General features: G+C 49.3%; 1 protein-coding gene across 2 annotated transcripts; it reads left to right on the forward strand.

Moving 5' to 3' along the window:
- The first annotated feature begins 3,676 nt into the window (after positions 1-3,676).
- On the forward strand, positions 3,677-17,485 carry TP53RK (TP53 regulating kinase). Of its 2 annotated transcripts, XR_007190668.2 has the most exons (3): positions 3,677-4,150; positions 5,698-6,670; positions 15,336-17,485. XR_007190668.2 is itself a non-coding variant. In XM_026503657.4 (2 exons), exons 1-2 carry the CDS (start codon positions 3,715-3,717, stop codon positions 6,174-6,176), a joined length of 915 nt encoding a protein of 304 aa, XP_026359442.1. In that variant the 5' UTR covers positions 3,677-3,714; the 3' UTR covers positions 6,177-7,573. The 2 variants fall into 2 exon arrangements, 1 of the variants encoding a protein (XP_026359442.1); XM_026503657.4 differs by lacking the exon at positions 15,336-17,485 and having other exon boundaries at positions 5,698-7,573.
- The last annotated feature ends 86 nt before the right edge of the window (positions 17,486-17,571 follow it).

Below are 17,571 nucleotides of genomic sequence, written 5' to 3' on the forward strand. Positions count from 1 at the left end.
TTGTGGGGGGAGAGGTCAGTTGTTAAGGCTTGAGCCTACCACCCTCCCCCCATCACTGGCTGCCTGCAAGCCAAATAAATTTCTCCCTTTCTCTTTTCCAAACCCTTGCCTGCCTCTTGAGTTATTGGCTTCTCTTGCGATGAGTTAATCTGTGTTTGTTTGACAACAGTATTGGCAGACCCAGCCAGGAGCCATGCTTCCAATCTGTCCAGCCCCCAGAGGATTCCCGGATTGGGACAGTGGGCCAGGGTCGTGCTCACCCCTTGGTCTCCTGAGTTAGTGGCTATGATAGATTGGTGACATGGGGGCCTAGTACAGCAAGGCCTGGGCTGTTCCATTACCATGAGGTAACCTATAGAATTTATATAATAGAAAGGGCATAAAGTCCCTAGATGTTCTTTGATCTCTGTGGCTCGTGTTAAAGTCATGACAACGTGTGTAGGCTCGCTGCTGGGCTCTGTCTCTCCTAGAGAATAGAGAATCCCTCTTCATTTGTTGGCCCAAGTGAGAACAGAAATGATTTCACGGGTCCTTTTGGTAAGCATCTTCAAAAATGGCTTCCCATGAAGGTGGGCAGGACCGACTAACCTGTTTCTAATACAGCAAAAGTGATGGATATCATGGTGATCTCCATCTTGCTCATGCGCTTCTGACCTGTCACCCTCTCTGATGAGGCCACCTGCCATATTGTGCGCTGCCCGATGGAGGGGCCCAAAACGCACGAACTGCGGGTGGCCTCCAGGAACAGCTGATGAGGAACTAAATCCTGCCACTACTTAAATGGTCATACAAACAAACAAAAAAGGAAAGTCTGTGACGATGGCAGAAAGGGACGTCAGAACTCATCGAAGTTGGATTTTCTCTCCTCTGAGAAATCAGAAAGGGCCTCCCTGAGGAAGTGACATTTGAGCTGAGTGTGCAAAGATGCTTGGATGGGTCTAGGCAACGAAGGGAGGGAAGAGCACTTCTGTTATGGGAAATAGCAGATGCAAAGGCCCTATCACAAGAGGGAGCCTGGTAAGAATGAGAGACTGAGAGAAGGCAAATGTGTTTGAAGATCAGAGAGCCAATGGGAGCTTGGCAGGAGATGAGCCTGGAAGAGGGACAGAAGTGTCCCATGCAGGATCTTGTGGGTCTTTAATCCTCAGCACAATGGGGAGCCATTGAAAGGTTTGAAACTAGGGTTTCCTACAGTAGAAGCCAGAACCAGTCTGACCACAGCGAGCCTGGGACTTGTAAGTATGTTTGCACAGTGGATTTTCCAAAGGAGGGGTTCAGACAGATTCGGTAACCATGGAGATGGCTATGGAGCCACTAACAATTATGATAATGAAGCCACAGACTTGGGAAACTGGGCATTGTAAATGGCATTGGTTCTGGGTGAGCTCTGAGTAGTCTGGGCTGATGAAAGATGCTGGAAACCACACTGCGCCTACACAAAGGGTCTGATGCCTGAAAAGGTGGCTTGCCCTGTGTATGAATGGAATGCAGGGGCTGCAGAGCTGAGGGTTGGTGTCATAGCAACCCTTGGACGAAGGGGCCTTTCTTCAGTATTTCAAACAGGGTCCCAATGATGGGGGGAGGAAAATGAGCACACGAAGAGTGTCTGCCATCCCCCAGGCACCCTCACGAGCAACATCTCACTTAATCTTAATAAGTCATTGTCACAGTAAAACTAATTGCCCTCATTCTGAGGATGATGAATCTGAACCTTAAAGAGACAATGCTTGCTGTCGCATCCACCGTGTGCCAGGCACCTTGGCTGCCTCCCCAGGGGCCATGCCTAGCTCCCTTCCTCCTTGCTTCTAGAGCAGCTCTCTGCCTGTACAGGCCAAAAATGCCAGATCCTCACTTTACCAGCTTCCTCGGCAGCTAAAGCAAAGACGCGTGGGCCGATCGTGGCCAATGTCCTGTGGAGGAAGCCTGGTGGGAGAGGAGGGACTTCCAGCAAGGGGTTTTCTCCCAAATAAAGAGAGGTGTATAAGATGTAGCTCCTCTCTTCTTTGGCCAGATGTTTTTGTGTCCTCATATCATGTGTGGAAATTTGGTGGCCGTCTTGTGACCATAAGACGACAAGTGTAGGGACCAAAGCTGAGGCTGGTGAAGGGCATGGAAAGAGCTTGGGTCCCTAAAATCATAAAGTGACTAAAGGACACCTGGGACCCCTCACTTCATAAAATTTTGTTCTGTTGGATAATAAATGAACTTACTGGGGCACCTGGGTGGCTTAGTCATTAAACGTCTGCCTTCGGCTCAGGGCATGATCCCAGCGTTTTGGGATCGAGCCCCATATCAGGCTCCTCCGCTGGGAGTCTGCTTCTTCCTCTTCCACTCCCTCTGCCTGTGTTCCCTCTCTTGCTGGCTGTCTCTCTCTCTCTGTCAAATAAATAAATAAATAAATAAAATCTTTAAAAATAAATAAATAAATGAACTTACTGTTAATCCTAAGTAAGCTATTTAGTTGAAAAATCTGCTACTTGCAGCTTAAAATAGCAAAACTTTTGGCAGTCTACTCATTGTCCCCTGTTATAATTCCTCCCCTACTTCCTTTTCATAATATTTTCCCAAAGTTGTAGCTGAGTTCATGGCTGCCCTGCTAGAGAATAGTTTTTCCAGCTTCCTTTTGAGCTTCATGGGCCATGTGATTGAGTTCTGGCCAATAGGATATGAGCGGCAGGGACGTGTGGAACTTTGGGGTCAAGTTCTTAGCTGCCTGTCCCCACCCTCATCCCTCTTCTTGCCAACTGGAGTAGGGGAGCAACTGGAATAGACTCAGAGAAGATAGCAATGACTTAAGGATGCCAGATCTATACTTTTACATAAGAAAGAAAGATCTCTCATAATCAAGCCACTATTTTTAGGTCACTTTGTGACAGCAGCTTATCCTGTACCCTAACTAGCACAATCACCGAAACACCCAGCTGTTCAGTGGTGGGACCAGTCAGGGTTCGTGCTGTCAGCCACACAAACCACCCCGCTCCTGTATCTGAGCACTGGCAGCCAAGACCTGGGGTAATGGAGGGTTTTCTGCAGTGTAATGCAGCTCTGGTGGCCCCCTGGGGGGCACCACACTTTGGGGAGGACCCTCCCCCCGAAGAGTGGTTGGCGCTGGGAGTCTACTTATAATAGCTATTGTATTAAGCCCTCCATAAATAATAATAGTTTTCACCTGGGAATGCTCATCATGTGCCTGCATAGTTCTATGTGTTTTACCCCCAGTTACTTATTTAATCCTCGCAAAACCTCCATGATGGGTATTCTTTACAGTCTTATTTGGTAGATGAGAAACCAAAGTACAGAGACTTGCTCTTCCCCAAACATGCCAAGCACACTTCTCCCCCAGGGCCTTTGCACTTGCTCTTCCTTCTGCCTGGAATGCTCTTCTTTCAGGCATCCATTCACAGGGCTCAAAGGCCACCTGTTCATTGAAGCGCTTTCTTTTCACAGAAGCCTTCTTAACCACCTTATTTAAAATTGTACCACTGCCCACACCCCGCCGCCACTCTACCACCTATAGGTAGATTTACCATCCAAACTAGCACGCTTTTAAGAATAAAAAGGGGATACCATTAGTGAACTATTTCCGGAAGGAGCCACAGAACTAGGAGGCGGAGCCACCAAGGCCGACCACGAGCCTCAGCGCTTCTGGAGAGAGCCCGGGAAAGGCGAAGTTTCTGACCGAGAGTTGCCGAGGCTTTATGGGAATAGCCGAAGATGTCGGAGGCGGGGCCACTTCCACCGGCGGAAGTGTCGGCACTGGAGTGGCCGAAGACGTCCGAAGACTTACGACAAAGCGAGCCGAACATCGCCGGCAGTTTCCGGAGAGAGCCGACGGGCTCCGAGCGGCGGCGCCGAGGCGTAGTCATGGCGGCCGCCAGTGCTGCAGCTGCGGCCGAGAAGAACGACGAGCCGGCACCGGAGGCAGAAGCGCTGGCCGCGGCCCGGGAGCGGAGCAGCCGCTTCTTGAGCGGCCTGGAGTTGGTGAAGCAGGGCGCTGAGGCGCGCGTGTTCCGCGGCCGCTTTCAGGGCCGCGCGGCCGTGGTGAAGCACCGCTTCCCCAAGGGCTACCGGCACCCGGCGCTGGAGGCGCGGCTCGGCCGGCGGCGGACGGTGCAGGAGGCCCGGGCGCTGCTCCGCTGCCGCCGCGCAGGTGAGGCGGCCCGGCCCGGGGGCTCGGGGGCCCGAGCGACGCGGGCAACGGTTTCCCCTGAGCGCCGCGCCCCGTTTTCCCCTCAGTCTCTCCCTTTGTACCCTCTGCGTGAACTTCTGCTGAGAAATGCCAATCTTTCATCTCTCTCGTCATTCATTCCTTCATTCTTAAGGAGCTGCCTTTCCTAGCAGCGAGGAGCGTTTGTCCTGGAGCCATTGCTCCCGGTTCAGTTCCCGGCTCTTCCACTATTGCTCGACAGGGAGCATGCTGTTTAACTGCCCCGAGCCTCGATTTCCCCATTTGTACCGTCTCAGTGTTCGATCATTATCTCTTCATTCATTACTTTTAAGAAGCAGATGTAATTACAAATACTTGAGTGGGTTCAAATACCGACACCACTGAGTCATATGCAGGCTTTCAACAAATTATTTAACCTCGCCCTCAGTTTCCTCGCCTGTAAAGGGAAGTCACAGTATGTTTGGTTGTATGGCTGGTACATAGCACTCAGTACATTTTAGATTTCATGAAATCGTTAATTACTTTTTCATTAAAACACCGTTGTACAGCACCACAGTATGCCTTATCCTCAGATGAGAAACTGAGGCTCAGAGGGGAAGTAACTTGCCCAAGGTTACACAGCTAGTGAGTGACCCAGCCAGGCTTTCAGCCCATAACCTCTGACTCAGAAACACTGGCTTTTGACTTTTACACATCCTTTCGCTTTTATTAATATTCTTAGGCACCTGCTTTACACCAGAACATTGTTAGGTAGTGGGAGAGCTGGAGGAAGTTCAGTAGCAAACAAACAGACATATCTCTGCCCTTGCCTAAGTTTAATGAAGTTACTTGTGTGTTCCTGTTTTCTATTTTCACCCTCTCTAGGATTAAGTTCCATTAAGGAGGGATCAGAGCTGCTTTGTTTCCTGCTGTATCCTCACTGCTAAGTCTCCAGTATCTAGAAAAGTGTGCTGGGCCCGAGTGTCATTCAATAAATATTCACTGAATCTTTGAATGCAATGAATTCTTTCAATTATTGGAGGTATCATTCTCCTGTTCTAGAAACAGAAACAAGCTTAGAGAATTGATGTGACTTTTAGGTTATACAACTAACAAGGAAGGGAGCCAGGATTTGAACCCATCCTTTCTGACTGCAAAGGTGAATCTCTCAGCCAACACTCTGTTTGGCCTGTTTGTGTCCTTTCGAGGTAGAGCCTACTCTGACTATGCTTACCCTTCTGGCTCTTTGTTTTGTTTTGTTTTGTTTAGGGACGAAGTATGACAAATGAAATCCAGTCATAAAGAGTGGAAAGGAGGAGGGCACTTTGGCACTACTAAGCTTAGCTCTGGGGTGGCTTAAGGCACAATCCTGCAGGGCATGAGCAAGGGAAACTTCCAGATGAGTTAAGCTGTACTATTCTGCAGCATTCCTAAATCATTTTTCCTGAAATAAGCAGATATGCCCTGTAAAAGTCTGGCTCAATCTTTGAAAATTAAACTTAACATTAAGAAAGAATCTAATCCAATAACCATTTCTATCTTGGTTGCAGGGATATCTGCCCCCGTTGTCTTTTTTGTAGACTATGCTTCCAACTGCTTATATATGGAAGAAATTGAAGGCTCAGTGACTGTTCGAGATTATATTCAGTCCACTATGGAGACTGAAAATACTCCCCAAAGTCTCCTTGGCTTAGCCAAGACAGTTGGGCAGGTTTTGGCTCGAATGCATGATGAAGACCTCATTCACGGTGATCTCACCACCTCGAACATGCTCCTGAAACCCCCTGTGGAACAGCTGAACATTGTGCTCATAGACTTTGGGCTCAGTTTCATTTCAGCACTTCCGGAAGATAAGGGAGTTGACCTCTACGTGCTAGAGAAAGCCTTCCTCAGTACCCATCCCAATACTGAGACTGTGTTTGAAGCCTTTCTGAAGAGCTACGCCACCTTCTCCAAAAAGTCCAAGCCAGTGCTAAAAAAACTAGATGAAGTGCGCCTGAGAGGAAGAAAGAGGTCCATGGTCGGGTAGAAGAGTCTCTCTGACGAGTACAGACATTTAGGCCATTTATGTCCAAGTGAATTTGAAGGAGTGCTCCGAGTAGATTAGACCTAAATAAAGGTGTTGAGGTATTTTTAAGCGGTCTGTGATCATGCTTGTTAAGTGTAATTATCCTCTGCAGTCGACTGTTCTCAGCAGCTTACTGTGTACAGAAGCTCTAGGCAGAGCTGGGTGTCTGGAAGAGATCTAGGACAGGCTTTCTCCGGCTGCGCCATGTGTACGTCGGGTACGTGAGCATGGCATTGCAGAACATGGAACCACATAGCGACAACGTTATTTGCTTTACAGTCCTTCGGGTGAGACGAGGACAAAGTCTCACGGATGTCTCTATCAACCCGCCAATCCACCATTTTTTTTGTTGTGTACATGGCATAGTCCTCTGGAAACCAGTATAGTGGGATGCAGCCAGCGTTTTAAAAATGAAGTAGAATCATAGACTAGGGAATATCCAGAGTGCATGACATGTAAGTACTGTTTAAAAAATTTGTTTCAAAGGTATATATAGACAAGGGTATATACCGAGTTTTGATATAAAATATATTTCTTTTGGGGGTCATAGTACAAAAAGGAAAAATACTGCTCAACTCCAATTAGTCTTATTTACAAAAAGCAGGCTGATAGCTTTCAGGCAGCTGAAATTTGTATAATTTTATACAGGATTGTTTTCATTTTCGTTCTGTATTTTTACGGTTACCTTCTAATGAAGGCCAGTGATCAATACAAGGTTCCTTTTCGTTTATGCAGGTAAAAAAGTGAGTTGATTTTTATCACAGGTAGTAAGTAGGTAGAACAAAAGAGGTGGAGTGGCTTGGGAAGGACTGAAGTTTGAAAAAGCCTGGTTTAAGGGAAAGCGGCAGGGAAACTGAGTGAAGGTGCAAAATGCCACCAGCTAGCTTACACTGAAAACCCTGCCCAGCCTCAGTTTCTTCCCCAGAGGTGTGTGGCTGTGGGGAGGTATAAAATAAAGTACCTTTCCTCCTTGCCAGCTCCAGCTAGCAAATAAATACTTTGAGTGCCTTACGTGTGGCCGGTAACCTGTGGGATACTGGGGTGCGCGGGGAGTGAGCTTTCCCGTGGGTCCGGGACTGTGTTTCCTTCACCACAGTGGCAGAAAACTTCCCGTCTTGGGTAGTGGTGCCTAGTAGAGAGGAGAGTTAATATTGCCTGTTTACTGCTTGTCAGATACTGTGCCAGGAGTGTTCGTATTGGATCTGAAACAACTCCAAGTTGGGTATTATCCCCAGTTTGTGGATGGAGAACTGGGCTCAGAAAGGGGGGAACTTGTCCAAGATGTCACAGGTAGCAGAGGGTACTTGTACCTGGCTCCCAAGCCCATGTGCTCCTCACTGGTACTTTAAGAAATGAGATACTGGATATGATATTATTATATTATTTTATATATTTATGTTATAATAATTATATATATTGCTTATATTACTCTATTCTTATCTTTATATTATTATAATATGTGTTGGCATTATAGAACGTTTTTAACAAACTTCAGGGACCCTAGGGGCTGGCAATAATTTTTTCAATTATTTCAGTCAATGAGAGGGCTCATTCCCATTTCCTCACGAGTACTATAAGGCTAATGAGGCTCATATCTGCCCAGGGCGGGGGGCGGGGGAGGTTGGGGCACGTGTGCAGCCAGTAGGTCAGCAGATACCTAGTGCTTACTGTGTGCTGGGGGCACAGAGGGGACATGAGGCTGGCCTTACTCTCCTAGCAAACAAACTGATGTTGGAACTGCCGTGTGAAGGAGAACGGGGAGGTGGGGAGCTGTTCCAGGGACAAAGTTGGTGAAGGAGGAGCATCCTCCGGCTTTGGTTTGCAGAGAGCGGAGGAGGAGCAGGAAGTGAGATCGGGGAGGTGGGTAAGGACCAGATCACGCAGGGCCTTGTGGCCAGCCTGGGTTTTGTTCTCAGTGTGACCTAGAGAGTTTTAAACAGGGAGATGTCACACTTATGTTTTGAAAGGATGCCATTGGTAGGAAAAGGTTTAAAGGGGGCAAGAGGGGAAGCGAGAAACCAGGGAGAAGGCTTCGCAGCTACCCGGGCCGGTGATGGCAGTAGCCTGGGATGGAGGCCTTGACGTGTGTGCCGCGAACCATTGCTGCATGTGACGTGGTGGCCAGTGGCCATAGAGGCAGCAGCAGCAGCAGAACATTTTAAATGGTCTTTGCAAGCATTGAGGGAGAGGGGGCTCCTGGAGAAACCACAGATGTTCCAGGAGGAGAACAGTCCGTCTGTGTACTCAGCCCGTGGCCGTGATGGGAAATAAGGAATTAGCAAACATTCCGAGGCGAGCAGTGGTTCCGTCCCTGGTTCAGCATCTCACAAAGGGCTAAGCAACCCTCTGCAATTCCGATTCCTCAAAGTTCTTGTGGGGACAGCCGGCGCTTTGCCACCGCGAGCCAATGGCACTAGCAGCTCTGTGTGAGTTCCGACTGGAACCTTCCCAGATGGATTATAAACCTCATTTTACAGATGAGGAATGGTGCTCAGCAATGTAAAGCATCATGTCCTAGGGTCACATCAGTGACAGAGCTGGGACTCAAACCCACATTCGTAACCCCAGCAGTTCACCATTGAGCAGTTACTGAGTTCTTTGCATGCATTAATCTGTTTTACAGAGGACGCAATGCAGGTACAGGGAAATTGAGCCTTGCCCCAGGTCACACGGCTAGTGAGTGGCAGAGTCAGGGAAATGTGATGTGACATTGAGACCCGTCCAACACTGCAAAGGACACAATGCCCACATCTTCTAGAACGCTTAAAAGAGCTCCTGTGGCTGGCCCATGGGCCACGGAATGGAGTTACCCACGTTGGGCATAGTGAGTCCTTGCACAGGCAGTCATGTTCTTGCTGGCCACGAGGATCTGGGAACACCACCAGCCAAGGGCTGTGTGCATCATCTCTGCTGTGGCTGAGAAAGTCAACCCTGACCCTGACCCAGGTTCCAATACAATTTATTTACAAAACCAGGCAGACAGCTTGTGGGCCATAGTTAGCGAAGTTTTTTTTTTTATTGTTTTTAATTGTTTTTCAATTATTAAAATATTTGTCTTGATGACTGAGTTTTTAGGTGCCCCCTTAAATGTGTGCCCTAGTGAGAGCCTCACTCACCTCATCCTGGTCCTAACCCGGTTGCTGCTGGCTGCTAGAACCCAGGGCTGTGAGAACCCAGCTGACAAGGGCACTGGGACTTTCCTCCTGTGTCCTGAATTCAGGGTGCTGCCCCACCAAAGGACCAAACTGCCCTTTCTTGAGTCCAGAGGAGCTCTCTGTTTGCCAGCAGAGGTCGCCAGTTACTGTCGTTGAAGAAGCTTCCCTCCCCTTCCATCCTCCTCCCTCCCTCCTCTTGTCCCCTCCTTCCTCTGTCCCTCTTTCTTTCCTCTCTCTCCCTTCCCTCCCGTTCCCTCCTCCTCCTTCCTCTCCTTCGCTCTTTTCCTCCTCTCTCCCTACCTGGAACTTGGCTCGCTTATCCACTCAGCACCTTAGCTGGGCACCCTATACAGCGGGCCCGTGCTGATCACTCAGGCTGTGTGGGGGTGGCTAGTTCCCTCCTGCCTTGATTTTGGTCATCCATTCTCTCACTTCTTCACTCATTCATTCCCTGGGTATTTATGGAGCACCTTGGCTGCATCCGGCTCTGTGCTGGGTCCTGAGGATGCTGCAATGATGAGGAAGCCCAGATCCCCCTGGAGCCCCTTCCCTCTCCCAGCACTGCTGTAATCAGTGGTCTCCCCACTCCTCCCCCTGCTTCTGCCCTGCCCCCCATATTCTCCCTCACTCAGCAGCCAGAGGCACCCTTGTAAAGCCAGTTTATGCCACTTCTCTAATCACAAAACTTGATGGCTTCCCATCCCACGTCTCCGTGCTGATCAGCTGCTTGACGTGGGACCCCCCCCCCCCGCCCCTGCACCGCACCTTTCTGAGCCTCAGCAACGTCCTCTGTAAGAAGGACCGACAATGATGCCTACCCCGTAGAGCTGCTGTGAGTGTTGTCATGGGTCGGCATTCCCAGGAAGCGGACTGAGATGCAGTGTAGCCTGTAGGATGTTTACTAAGGCGTGCCCTCGGGGGTCGTCCTCCACAGAAGGAAAGGCAAGACGGCAGGGGAGGGCAGGCGCAGAAGTGGGATCGGAAAGCGGACCCAGCAACAGCCTCAGCTGACCCCTTGGGGAGCTCTTTGCTGCTGAGGCCCTGCAGGGATGTCCCAAGTTGGGCTGAGAGGAACAGGCCCTCATAATCTCCCATCACACAGTCATTGGTGGGCCACCCCTGGAAGGACAGGAGCGTGGGTGAGGCCGTTCTCTGTGGGGACACCATCCCTGAAGGTGGTGGCCGCCTGCTGACCACACTTCCTGCATTTGGGGCGATCAGGCTTGCCCTGAGGGGGCCCTGGGCTGCCCATCAATGCCCACCAGAAGCATCAGCGGAATAAGGCACGTAGAGGGACACCGCAGTGCCCAGCGCGTCGTTAACAGCTAGCAATTGTTATTATTATAGAACCTATTAATACTATTTTTAGAACCAACAAACAGGCAATTATAATAAAGCATCATTTGCCCCACTTAGAAGCCAAAGATACACAGGTGCACTTCCCCACACTGCCCGCCCCCACCCCAGGGCTTCCAAATCCAAAGGTCTGGGCCTGAGCTGAGCATTTGCATTTCTAACAAGTTCCCAGGTGATGCTGTTCTGAGAGCCACCGCCCTAAGGAAAATCAAGGTGTTCCTGAGAAGGACGGGATAGATGCTAAGAGGGCCGAAACAGCAGTTACTTCCTGTACCCATTTTATAGATGAGGAAGTGGAGTCTCAGAGATGCTAAGCGACTTGCCCAGTCATCAGCTTATACATGATAGAGATTGTGCCAGGCACTGTCTGTTGCCTACCAAAAGCCACCGTCTTTATTCCTTTTGGACAGAGCCTCTGTTTGTCCAGATATTTATTAGGTGAGAATGGCTTCATCTCAGGAAAGGTTGGATTGTTCCCTGATATGCAGGTGGGCATGTGACTCTTCTGGCCAATAAGACACAAAAGCAAATCTGCAGAAGTCGCTTCTGGGGAAGATTTTCTTTCTTATAAAAGGGTGTGAGAATTCTCTCCACACCCTGCCTCCAACACACTTGCATCAGCAATTCCTGCTTTTAAATGCAGTGGCGATAGCTGGAGGTTCAGCAGCCATCTTGAGACCAGGAGGCAGCCCCACAGGTACAGCGTCAGTGAGAGGAAGACAAGGGAATAAAGAATGGGCAGAACTGTGAGTCTGTCCTTAGTGACGTCAGACCTCAGAGCTCTTTCCCTGACTTATGACTTGCATAAGTAAACATCTTTAAAGCTGAAGCTGCTTTAGCCAGGTTTTCTATCACTTGAAGCCACAAACATTCCTAACCAAAACAGAAACAGACCCCCAACCTCTAAAGCCACACTTGTTCCCTGGCATCTTGCCGCCTTCCTGGATCAGGCTGGCAGATGGGACAGCACAGCCCTCTCTACCGAGGTCAAAGTGAAGGAACAATGACAGGCAGGCTCCAGCCTCTTCTCTTCAGGGCTGGGAGACGAGAACACTGGACTGAGATTCAGCCTCCATAAGGCCTACCGATCTCTGCCAGCAGCTTCTTCTGTGAGTTTGGCCTCTTCTTCTCTTACTCTGCCCCTACTTGCTTACCCTGTTCTTCTTACAGTCATGTTGCTATCTCAGGGCCTTTGCACTTGCTGTTCCCTTTGCCTGCAACACTGTTCCTCACAGATCTTTATGTGGCTGCCTCCCTGGCTTCCTTTAGGTCTCTGCCAAATGCCACTTTGAGAGGTCTCCATGAGCACCCAATAGAAAAGTGACACCCCCTTCCCAGCCCTCCCTAGCCTTATTTCCATCCCATTCCTGAGCACCTGCTATCTTTCACATTCACTTGCTTGCTTCCTGTCTACTCCGTGGGCAGGGGCCTTGTTTGGCCACTGCTCCAGCCATGGTTTCTAGAATGGTGCCTGGAAGGTAGTAGGTGCTCTGTAAACATTTGCTGAATTGAATTGAATTCCCTCAGGCGAGCAACAGTCTGCTTGTGGGAAAGAAAATCATGGAGCCACATGAGCCTTCATTCCACTACCCCAAATACACACACACACAACACACACACACACACACACACACACACACACACACACGCCACCTACCCACCACCTTCCCTGCTGGAGGCAAAGTGGAGTATGGTCCTGGCCTGCAGCTTGGAACAAAAAACATTCAGAACCCTGGGGGTTTGGTGCCGATCAAAGGCCTCCTCATGTTTGTAAACCTTCACTCTCCCGCCTGGGATACAGAAGGTTAGGGGATGGCCCAGAACCCAGAGTTAGATGCAACCCCAGGTTGGGGGACTCTGGGCCTGCCTCCTCCCCCATAGAGAGGAAAGGCCCTGCAGGCCTGAGCAGCTCAAACCCAGCCAGGGAGCTAAAAGGGGTAACTAATCCCAACCCCAGCCTGAGGCCCACCCGCTGGGACTGGCTTCAAAGCCAATATTGCTCTTGGAGCTGTAGAGGCCTGACCAAAATGTCACACTGAAAGATGCTGACAGTGGTACAGGGCTCAGCGAGGGGGGTAGGAGGGGAGGCACTGAGTTCTGCCCTTCTGTGCAGGGGGAGTGGAAAGCTGGTGCCAGTACTCCCTGCGTTCTCTCCCTTCCCCCAGCTTTATTTTTCTTCATAGCACTAAGCAGTATGGGATATGTGATATATTCCACTCGTTTATCTTATTATAAAGCTAATAAAATGAAAGCTCTGTGAGACCAGAGACTTTTGTCTTGTTTGGTCACTGCCAAAGCCCCAGCACCCAGAATGATACCCGGTATATAGCAGTTGCTCAATTAATACTTGTGAATGAATGATAGGCTTTTGGTTAATGTTTATAATAATAAAGTACAATGATTTAAGGCATGGTCAATTTTTCAGGACTTACGGGACCTCTGCTATGTTCCAGGACTGTTCCAGGCACTGGGAATGTAGCAGGGAATAATTTGGACTCCTTGTTCTCATGGAGTGTAATCTAGTGGGGAATCACTTCAAACGATGACTCATGCCCTGAAGGAAAGCGGTCGGGCGATTTTATACAGAGCGCGTGAGGCAGAGTTGAGGAAGGGTATGTTCCAGTAAAGTAGGTAGTTGGGGGGGCCCCTCGGAAGAGGTGATGTGTGAGTCGAGACTTGAGTGAGAGAAGGAAGCAGCCACTGAGATGGGGTGGTGGGCAAGGTGCAGGGAGACATACAGGCAGAGGGAGCCATCCATGCCAAGAGCGTGGCACGTGCAAGGAGCAGAAAGGTCACAAAGAGGGAGGCATGGAGTGATCAAGGAGAAGGCAGGCAGGACATAGGGTCAAAGAACTAGGCATGGCTTGGTCATTCACGTAAGTGCTCAGCACAGTGCTTGGCACATAGAAAGCCCTTAAAACCTGGGCTGGTGGGGGCGCCTGGGTGGCTCAGTCAGTTAAGCGTCTGCCTTTGGCTCCAGTCATGATCTCAGGGTCCTGGGATTGAGCCCCCCATCGGGCTCCCTGCTCAGGGTGGTGTTTGTTTCTCCCTTTCCCTCTACCCCTCCCCCCAACTCATGCTCTCTCTCAAATAAATAAATAAATAAATAAATAAATAAATAAATAAAATCTTTACGAAAAAACCCTGGGCCGGTGACTATAATCAATATGTATGCACATTTTACGTAAATTGTTATTTTCCTATTAAAAATGGGGAGGGGGCGCCTGGGTGGTGCAGTTAGTTAAGCATCGGCCTCTTGGTTTGGTCTCAGGTCATGCTCTCAGGGTCGTGAGATCAAGCCCCACATCAAGCTCCACACTGGGCATGGAGTCTGCTTGAGTGTCTCTACCCTCTCCTGCTGCCCCTCCCCCTTCTCACACTCTTTCTCTAAAATAAATAAATAAAATCTTTCAAAAATAATAATAATTCTAAAAATGGGGAGAAGGAGGGGTGCTGTGTATCACTGGAATTTCAGCTCTATTGTGCACTAGCTGTGTGACCTTGGGCAAATGTCTTAATCTCTCTGAGCCGCAGTTTCCTCATCTGTCTAGCGGACAAGCCTAGTAGGGAATGAAAGTAAATGGTAGTCAAACCATCCATCAACTGTGGAAGTTCTTTAAGAATTCCCTCCCACATCCTACTTCTTTCTCAGCGTAAAGGGGGAAGAAACAAAGAAAGGGAGTTGGTGGGTCCAGCCTGGGAGCCATCACTCCTCCTGTAGGGTGCGAAGGTCCAAGTCATCCAACCAGGGGCCTCATGTTGTGCGGACTCTCCTTCCTATAAGAAGCTCTTTGTAGAGGTTTCAGCCCACTCAAGTCCTGGCTGATCTCTGCCACCAACTTCCTCTGTGAGTTTGACTCCTTCTGTTACTTCGCCCCCACTTGCTCACTCTGGGTGAGAAAAATAATAGCGGTAGTAATAGTTATCTATTGCTGTGTGACAAATTGCTCCAAAACTTAATGACATAAAACAGCTATTCATTATGCTCATGATCATATGGGTCAGACATTCGGACAGGGCAGCATGGGGGTGTCTGGTTTCTGTTCCACCACGTCTGGGACATCAGCTGAAAGACTCAAAGGCTAGGGGCCGGAATCATCTGAAGGCTCATTTGCTCATAGGCTGGTTAATTGTTGCTGGTGGCCCGTTAGGAGCCTTGCTTTCTCTCTCTGGTTTTTGTGCCTGGTGTAGTCTGAAATTCAAATATGGTGGCTGGGTTCCAAGGATGGGAGTCCCAGGAGTGAGGGAACCAAGCAGAAGTTGTACCCTCTTTATGGCTGAGCCCTGGAGATCCCATAGCATCAGTCCTGCCATGTTCTTCTGGTTGGCGCGGCACAAGCCCCCACCCACTTTCAACAGGTGGGAACAGGGACCCTCAACTCTCAGTGGGAAGAGTGTCAATCATGTTTAAGAGGACCATATGGGAAGCCCACGTAGGAGGGAAGAGAGATATTGGTGCCGTCCCGGGAAAATAAAATTGGCCACAAGCAGAATGATCATAGTTGTCAATTGTTGAGCACTTACTATGTGCCAGTACTGTGCTCCAGCCTTGCTCGTTCATTCTTCCAACATCCCTGTGAGCTACATACTCTTCTTGTGTCCATTTCAGGCAAGGAAACAGGCCCATTGGAGTTCAAGCTCTTGTCTAGGGTTGCACAAGAAGTCAAGCGGTCCAGCCGGAATTGGAATGTAGCTTTGTCTAATGCAGGATGACAGACTCAGAAAGGTAATGCAAACAGATTATTGTACAGATTAAATGAGTTAAAACATGCAAAGTGCTGAAAACAGTGCCTCCCCCACTGTGAGTGCGGTTTATGTGCTTGCTGCTGCTGCTGCTGCTGCTTCTGCTTCTTCTTCTGCTGCTGCTTCTTCTTCTTCTTCTTCTTCTTCTTCTTCTTATTATTATTATTATTATTATTCCACTCGAGCCACTGGATTGAAACTTCTGCTCTAACACTAAATACTGTCCTCTTAATCTCTTAGCTCTTTCCAGAACAAGGAAGTCAGCCCAGGGGCTCTGGGTGCAATATACCCTGGTCCTAACTGCCTCCGCTCAGGCTTTGGGGAATGGGCCACAGTTTCTATGATGTCAGCTGGCCCCCAAATCCCCAGGAATAGTTTCTCTGGTTTGGAAAACTAGCCTCCCACACCCAGGCTTCAAATGTCCAAAGTGCTCCCTCCAGGGCCTCACCCTCCATCCGAGGTCGTCCGCCACTAACCTGGCTGAAACCTTTGATGAAGCCGGTTATTGGGCGGGCTCAAGGTCAGGTGCCCAATTTGAAAGGACACTGGAGAAAGTTTCATCACAGCCTGCAAAGGGTCCATTGGGAAATAACTTGCTCTAGGGGTTTATGGGAATGATGGCAGCATGACCCACATGGGAAATAAAATAAGAACAGAGGGGCTTCCACCTCTGGGAAGATGGAGTAGACATAATTTTCTCTATACTTCCTGCTGAGTATAACTGAAAACCCTGTACAATACACAGAAAACAAACAAGAAGATTCTAGAAAGTGGAGAGATGAAGGCAGCAACTTGGGACCCAAGGAACAATCTGGTGATAAGTCTATTGGGTTCTCTTTTTGCCTACTAAATCTTAGACTTGGAAGAAGCAGGCAACCCGGAAATGCTGACAGAAGCTTCCAGAAAGTCCCGGCAAAAGCCTGCCCTCTATAGCCAAAGCACAAGGAAAGATCAGCCCAGTGAGACCATTTTCAGACAAGCCTCTCTACTCCAGCTGAACACCACGAAAAAAACTGTGACCCCCCCCCCCCCCGCCCCCAGCATAGGCTGAGTGAGGAGACTTGACTTCCATCCTCGTCAGGCTGTCACAGTGTGTCCCCTCCTTCCCAGGGTGGTGTCAGCGGAAGTGAAGGAGGGACTTCTGTCCTCCCTGGCTAGTGAGGATCCTTGTCTCCCACCACCTCTTACCATGTTTGCTCTGTGAAAGGCTTTGTTGAAAAGATGAAAAGACAAGCTCTAGCCTGGGGGAAGATATTTGCAATCCACATATCCTATCTAGAATACATAAATCACTCTCAAAACTCAACAGCATAAAACAAACAGTCCAATTAGAAAGCGAGCAAACAGCAGGAAAAGATGATTCCTGGAAGAGGATATGCAGATGGCAACTAAGCACATGAAAAACGTTCGACATCATCAGTCACTAGGAAAATAAATATTAAAGCCACAATGACATATTGCCACACCTCTATCAGAATGGTTAAAATAAAAAATAGGGACAACACCAAATGCTGGCAAAGACGTGGAAAAACTGGGTCATTTATTCATTGCTAATGGAAATGTAAAATGGTACAAACACTCTGGAGAACATTTGGCAGTCTCTTTAAAAGCTGAGGAAGCAGCTACCCTATCCCTCTGCAGCGGTACTCCTGTGCCTTTACCCAGGAGGAAGGAAAGGATGCCTCCGGGCTCCTACCTGCAGCGGCTCACCCACCCTGGAAGGAAGGACAGAATCAACAGCAATGGCGACTGACTCCCGGGGAGCGCTTGCTCGGTGCCAGGCGCTGTGCTGAGCGTTAAGTGCATCAACCCATTTAAACTGCCCAACTGACCCCTTGTCTGGTAGAGACCATTATCATCACCCCCACTTTGTAGATGAGTAAACTGAGGCTCCAAGGCCGTCCGCTCAAGGCCGCGCAGCGAGAACGTGCAGAGCCAGAACTCGAACCCAGGTGATGCTAACAAGCGCTTTCATCCTCACGTTGTCGTGACCGCCCCTTCCACGGACCGTCGAGCAGCGAGGAGAGGTTCCGGCCGGTGGCCGCAGGTTAAACTGGAGGCCACACTGCCTTGAGGGCTGGAGTCCGTTCCTTGTTCTTGTG

This window comes from Ursus arctos, unplaced genomic scaffold, assembly GCF_023065955.2.
Source record: "Ursus arctos isolate Adak ecotype North America unplaced genomic scaffold, UrsArc2.0 scaffold_16, whole genome shotgun sequence".
Lineage (NCBI taxonomy): Eukaryota > Metazoa > Chordata > Mammalia > Carnivora > Ursidae > Ursus > Ursus arctos.